This window comes from Quercus lobata, chromosome 2 (genome assembly GCF_001633185.2).
Source record: "Quercus lobata isolate SW786 chromosome 2, ValleyOak3.0 Primary Assembly, whole genome shotgun sequence".
NCBI lineage: Eukaryota > Viridiplantae > Streptophyta > Magnoliopsida > Fagales > Fagaceae > Quercus > Quercus lobata.
Window position 1 is genome coordinate 14,415,304 of NC_044905.1, and position 7,474 is coordinate 14,422,777.

Consider the following 7,474-nt stretch of genomic DNA (forward strand, 5'->3'; position numbering starts at 1 on the left):
TATTGATCAATTGATTGAGCTGCTGCTGTTGTTTGTTACACAAAATATCTATGCTTCTAACTTGGAGTATTATGACTAACTGATTATTTTCTTAAGTTTTTGTTTTTATGTTATTACACATTTACACCCACACTTTCGTAATTTGAAATAAGATACTCGCATCTCTTAAAATGCAAACTATTTACATTGATCTCCTCTAACTAAAATAAGATTTTAAAAAAATATTTAATTTTGTATTTCACACATCACTTTAACAACCATAATTAATTTGGAATTTTACATAATTTTTTATTTCTTTTAAAAAATTTACGTATTTTTTCAATTATTCAAAGAAGGTTAGTGCAAATAGTTTATATTTTAAGGGTGAATTATTTATACTGATCTGAGGAAAGGTGGGTGTAGAAACAAAAATAATAATAAATTTTTTTAAGGGCGGAGAATATTTTGAGATATGCCCAAAAAAATAAAATAATTGACAAACGAACTAGAATGCACGTTGTAGAGAGAGAGAGAGAGAGAGAGAGAGAGCAGATAGTGACATTCAAAAACTCGTGACGCAGCGAGACATTGATTTCTCGATCTGGATTTTTCGTTTGTCGGCGCTAGAAAAGGATAATTGAAAGATTTATTTTTATAAAAAAAAAAAATAGAGGAAAAAAAAAAATAGTAAAAGAAAGTTCAACCCCACGGGTTTGATTATAAATTCCAAATCAAGAACCAGCAGTGATCACACTCTCCCTTCAACTCTCAAAAGTATCCTCACTTCTCTATTCTCTTTTTCTCTCTCTATTTCTCTTTCATATCCCCATGGATCCCTACAAGGTACTCATTCATATTCTTATAGTTTCTCTGTGATCTTTGGTTCCCAATAAGATCCATGAAAAAAAATATAACCTTATATATATATATATATATAGGATAATTTATAAAGTGTTTTCAGGATCTTTGAATATCGATCTCTCATGTATTTTTAAGTAGAAAAGTGTGCAATTATGATCATTATAATGGTAAGAATTTTAAGCTAACAGTTTGCTAAATATGGTGTTTACTTTTTCATGGCGATGATGATGCAGTATCGTCCATCAAGTGCTTACGATACACCGTACTGGACAACAAACTCGGGTCTTCCAGTTTCAAACAACACCTCGGCTTTGACCGTTGGATCCAGAGGTATTTTAGAGACTCTGTATATTAATAATGTTTGTCTGTCTCAGTATTTATGTGCAACTGTGTTGTACTTGTATGGTATCTAGCTAAAAGCATAAATTGCGAGAGATCGATGAAGTGGTGACTGGTAAGCAGCCTCCGACAAAATTAGGGTGTACAAAAAAACAGGCGAGAAGGTCATTGTATTTATTAATGTACAAATGAATCCATACAACGTCGTCTCGTGTAATTGAAGCAATTAAAAAAGGATTGGATCACATCATTTAAATTTTTTAAAAAAAAAAAGAAAAAAAAAAGCTAAACTCAAACTCAACAACGTGATCTAATTCAAACAATTAAAAAACCATCACATCAATAATAAGGCCAACTTAAAAACCAACGGCTACGGTTAACTCCCAACGTCTTTTTGTTTTTCTTCCCAAATTTTTTTCTCTTATATATATATATGATTCACGTGATATTATTCCAAACTAATAAAAAAAATATAAGTGATTTAGAGTGCCTTTGGATTGGGCGTTTTCGCCCAATCCTGTGTCTGCGTTTTTCTTTTTTTTTTTTTTTTTTTTTTTTTTTTTTTTTTTCACGCGTTTTGGGTTTGCGGCTACTGTTCATGCACTGTTCAATGAATAGTAGCCACAAACTTTGACTTTTCAAATTTTTTTACCAATCACAGCACATCGTGTACTGTTTACGGACCCACAAATTTCACTTTTCAGTAACTTTTTCATTAAAAATGGGTCCCACGATACTATTCACACATTTAAAAATTATTTCGCTACAGTGTTTTTCAGTTTTCAGTTTCAGTTTTCAGTTTTCAGCTGTATCCAAATGGACCCTTAGTATTGTTTTGCAAAATACATGCACCTTTCTTTTTGGACCGTGAAATAGACTGATTATTATTCAGAGCCTTTTTGTCACTTTGATGGACCGATCAAACTTAAAATTTATGACATTCATAGGAATTCAGACCGAAGTTAGATCAAATGTGAGATTACAAGTTATTTTGATTTTTTTTTTTTTTTGGAAGACTTTGTTTTTTCCTTTTTGATAAAGATAAAGTTGTTGATCTAAAATAACTGGGTATGTTTTTGGTTTTCTTTTTTTCTTTTTCTTTTTTTTAGAGAAAAGATAACTGAGATTATAAGTGTATTAATTTATGAAATATTTTTAGAAATTTTTTATATGGAAAGAAAAAAAAAATTTTGATGACTTTATATTTTTCATGAAAATAGCATAAAAAATTTTTAAATAGTTTATTAATAATTACCCTATACCATTATTTTTATTTACTATTATCAGTTTTGTCTCTATCATATTGACAATTATGGATTTTCTAAACTTAAATATTCACTTTAGTTATAATTTGTAGCATCACATCTTTTTGATCTTTATGGAGACATCAAGATCGGAAATCTTCATTCTAAGTAATGTTAAAGACAAAATTTTTCACACTAATTGAGTTGATAAGTTTTTAATCGTTATCATTTAGATCCACTACTAATATTATTTTATATTTATTATTAAAAATTTATCACCTCAACAATAATATATTTTTTGAAAATCTCTATTAAAAGTTATCATTACTTAAAACTTAAAAGTGAGATAAAAAGTGAAAATCAATTTTTATCTCACCTTTAAGCAAATAAATCTCACAAATGTTCATCTCTGGTAAGTTTGAAGGGAGAATAAATGAGAAATTTAGAGGGAGAGAATTATATATATAGATTATATAAGACAATTATACTTTTTTATGGTGTTAAATTTAAGCATATATATATATATATATATATAAAGAAATATTGTTACTTATGGGTTGGGATGAAATTGACTAATAGTAATAACACTTACAACTTTAGATAAAATATGTGGTATTAAGTTGAAGATATGTAAGGGATTTTTTCAGTTTGACTATCTTACCCCTTACTTTTTAAATTTAATTTCAATTTGTTGTTTAACCATTTGTCAAAAAATTCTCCTTAATATATATATATATATATATATATATATTTTGGAGAAAATCAATTTGAACTAAATAGTAAGGGCAGTTTAGACATGTTGAAAAATTGTGCACCAAAATTCCTATTGTAGTTATATATGGAGATTATCAATTTTCCAAACCCATAATCGAAATTTTTTTTTTTTTTACACTATTCATGCTTGCAAAATATTAAGATGATCAAATATAAAATAACTATTTCATTTACATATGTTTAAGTTTCAATTTTTTTAATATTTATTCAAAAGAAATGAATTTATAAATTAGATAATAAATAATATATGTATTTATATAAATTTTGGTATACGTAGTAAGAACAAAAAGAATATATAATCTAATAGTATTATTTTTAAAATATTAATTCAACACAACGTAATTAAGTGACATAACGTTAGATTTAACATTAGAATTACTTGATCCATAGTTCCATACTCATTATTTAGTGAAATAACAAGATTAAAGTTGTTGAACTAAAAGGAAACGTTTTTGGACTTTTCCGTTAAAGCGAATCATGTCATTTGTTATGGGCCGCAGCCCAAGCATCTTGGGTCAAGCCGAAGTTTAATCTTAATAAATTCTTTCTTCCGGCCTAGTTCAATCCAAATCTAGCCTAGATTAGTTAAGAAGAACATGTGTCAATTTGGGCGCAGATTCAACTTTCTATTGCTGATTTATTTATTTAGTTATTTGTTGAAGTTAGTTATAAATATAATTGTACTTAGAAAAGCAAGATTTTAAAAAGTTGAACACACACGTTGGGTCCATTGTCAGGGATTCATTCATGTAATTATTTGACATGTTTGGAATGGGGGACTCCACACACTCGAAAAAATAGTCTTCATTTGTTATGGTTTATAAATTAATTTACAAAAATTATGGGACAATTTTTAAGGTTTTACATCTTTTTAAGTTACAATTTAATCATACCCATATTATTTTTATCTCATCAAAATAAGTTATATAGTAAAATTGTAATTTAAGTGATAGTCCAACAATGATAACATTTCCTATAGTGTATTATGTCATTGATTTGAGCCTCACCTCTCCATCCTCAACTATCTACTAATCAAAAAAATATGATAACATTCACCGACCGATAACCATGATTATTTTGTTAGGGAATTCATAACGGATTTTAAAATTTTAAATTAAGGTTTAGTTGTTAGTTGTTGGGTAAAAGGAAAAATAAAAAAGATTAATTAAAATAAAATTTCTATTCCTCCAAATTTCCCAATTCGAAGGAATTGAAAAATGGGAGGTTGAAAAATTGGAGGGATAATTAAGTTCAATTTCCTCTGATTCCCATCTCTTGAAAAAAAAAAAAAAGGATTTGCGAAGATGAGGTTAGACAAAAGGATGAGTTTAGTAATGATGGAAAGTCAAAGCCATGTTGTATAATTTAACAGGAAAATGGCCCTGGATAGAACACAATGGACCCAAATGGTTAAGATAGAGATTTTTAGTTTTGGAGTTGATAATTGACATTACTTTTTTCGTTTCTTATTGGGGATTCATTTCAATGTACTTTCTTTTTGTTCTTAAAAGGCATAACAAATTGAATATCTTAGGATGTTGTAAAATATATAGATCAGTTCAGAGAAGCTAGTATTGCATGCATTAATTTGGAATTATGTTTCTGTTTTGTATTTGACAGGTCCAATTCTCCTTGAGGACTATCATTTGGTTGAGAAACTTGCCAACTTTGAGAGGGAAAGGATCCCAGAACGTGTTGTCCATGCTAGGGGAGCTAGTGCAAAGGGTTTCTTTGAGGTCACCCATGATGTTACTCACCTCACCTGTGCTGATTTCCTCCGATCCCCCGGGGTTCAAACACCTGTCATTGTTCGTTTCTCTACTGTTATCCATGAGCGTGGTAGCCCTGAAACCCTGAGGGATCCTCGTGGTTTTGCAACCAAGTTCTACACTAGAGAGGTGAATTCATGATTTCATAATATATATATATATATATATATATGTGACAATTAACGTGATTAGTAGTAGAACTACCGCCAATAACATAATAAATAAAAGGCAGAGATGTTAGTTTATAAGATTTATGTAGTAAAATTTGTAATAACAGAAATATTACTCTTGTTCATAATATCTATCCTGATATGGTGGTTGCCTTTTTCCTTGTGAACTCAATGATCAGGGTAATTTTGATCTTGTGGGGAACAATTTCCCAGTCTTTTTTATGCGTGATGCAATGCAATTTCCAGATGTGGTCCATGCATTCAAGCCCAACCCAAAGACTAACATCCAAGAGATGTGGAGGATTCTTGACTACTGCTCTCACCTCCCAGAAAGTTTGAACACATTCACCTTCTTTTTTGATGATGTGGGTATTCCACAAGACTACAGGCACATGGATGGCTCCAGTGTCAACACCTATACTTTGATCAACAAGGCTGGGAAGGTGCTATATGTGAAATTTCACTGGAGACCAACTTGTGGAGTCAAGTGTTTGACGGAGGAAGAAGCTATTAGGATTGGAGGAACTAATCACAGCCATGCCACCAAGGATCTCGTTGATTCAATTGCAGCTGGAAACTTTCCTGAATGGAAACTTTATGTCCAGACAATGGATCCTGATCATGAGGATAGATATGACTTTGACCCACTTGATGGAACCAAGACCTGGCCTGAGGACCTTTTGCCCTTGCAGCCAGTTGGTCGCATGGTGTTGAACAAGAACATTGATAACTTCTTTGCAGAGAATGAACAACTTGCTTTTAACCCTGCCTATGTGGTTCCTGGTATCTACTACTCCAATGATAAGGTGCTTCAGGGTCGTATCTTTGCCTATGGTGATACCCAAAGGCACCGTCTTGGACCAAACTACATGCAGATCCCAGTTAATGCTCCCAAATGTGCTCACCACAACAATCACCACGAGGGTTTCATGAATATCATGCACAGGGATGAGGAGGTACTAATTATTATAAGCTACTTACAGCATCTTTTATTCAGACTTGCATTGCCTTGTACGGTTGTACCCCACAAATGAAATGTTGTAATTAAGATGCATGCTAAGGTGGTATTGCAATTTTTATTCTTTTTTGATTTATGTAAAATAATTCTGATTGGTAATTATGATCATAATTTTTAGGTCAATTACTTCCCTTCGAGGTTTGATTCTGCTCGTCCTGCTGAAAGGTTCCCCATTAATTCTGCTATCATCACTGGAAGGCGTGACAGGGTAAGTCTCCACCAATTGAATCTTCTTTTTTGTCACAATGTAAATTTTACTATGGGGTTGTGGAATGGATTCAACATATGTGTGAGCCATATACCTTATTATCAAATTTCATGAATTTTGTGACATAAGTTAAGTAGATGGTTTGACAAATAAACATGACAAAGATGCATAGAAATGAATTGGAACTCAAACATAATTTGTTGGTTTATGCAGCGCGTTATTGAGAAGGAAAACAACTTTAAGGAACCAGGAGAGAGATACAGATCCTGGGCACCAGACAGGTACTTGTATTGCACCATTGTTATAGAATATATGGATTACATATATGTATCATGTATGTCATTTTTCATGTATTGTTTCTTTTGCATTTCTCTTGTGATATTTTCCCAGGCAAGAAAGATTCATTCGCCGATGGGCTGAGGCTTTATCTGATCCTCGTGTCACCTATGAGATTCGCAGCATCTGGATCTCATACTTGTCTCAGGTGAGCCTCTTTCTCTATTGCTTCAATTTGAATGGTAACATTGAAATTGTGATAGTGTGCTGATTTAATGATCTGTGTTGGAATTCACTACAGGCGGACAGATCTCTAGGTCAGAAGGTAGCATCTCGTGTTAATGTGAGGCCAACCATGTGAATGTAAATGTGAAGGGTGATGCAAGCTGGATCTTTGAGTTGAAGAGAGTACATGTGAGATATGGAAATGAGAAATCAGTATTATTCCAATAATCGCTGTGTAATATCATATACCGATACTTTGGTGTTATATGGCTCTTAAACTTCATGCTTCAATCTAATAAATCCCGTTTTGTATATTTTTAACTTGTAAGTTCTATTTATGATTTATTGAGTTGAATTGCTCTGTCAATTTACTTGTATGCTGTGATGTAATCAAAGGTGCTTAGGCACCTTTCAATAAGTTAAGGGTTACAACATTTTTCACAAAAATTTTCACAACTGCTGACATGGCCTGTTGTGATTGATGTATAATAAAAATGATGTCAGTGGTGAATTTAGATAAAAGTGATGTTACTACAACAATCACAACAGGCCATGTCAGCAGTTGTGAAAAGTTTTGTGAAAAATGTTGTATTCCTTAGCATTACTCAACA

General features: G+C 31.7%; 1 protein-coding gene across 2 annotated transcripts; it reads left to right on the plus strand.

Annotated features, from left to right (window-relative positions):
* The first annotated feature begins 710 nt into the window (after positions 1-710).
* LOC115974638 (catalase isozyme 3-like) lies at positions 711-7,208 on the plus strand. 2 transcript variants are annotated; one of them, XM_031095077.1, is made up of 8 exons: positions 711-822; positions 1,074-1,170; positions 4,818-5,095; positions 5,316-6,092; positions 6,273-6,362; positions 6,576-6,643; positions 6,753-6,846; positions 6,940-7,208. In XM_031095077.1, exons 1-8 carry the CDS (start codon positions 808-810, stop codon positions 6,997-6,999), a joined length of 1,479 nt encoding a protein of 492 aa, XP_030950937.1. In that variant the 5' UTR covers positions 711-807; the 3' UTR covers positions 7,000-7,208. The 2 variants fall into 2 exon arrangements, with proteins under 2 accessions (XP_030950937.1, XP_030950936.1); XM_031095076.1 differs by lacking the exon at positions 711-822 and having other exon boundaries at positions 1,041-1,170.
* The last annotated feature ends 266 nt before the right edge of the window (positions 7,209-7,474 follow it).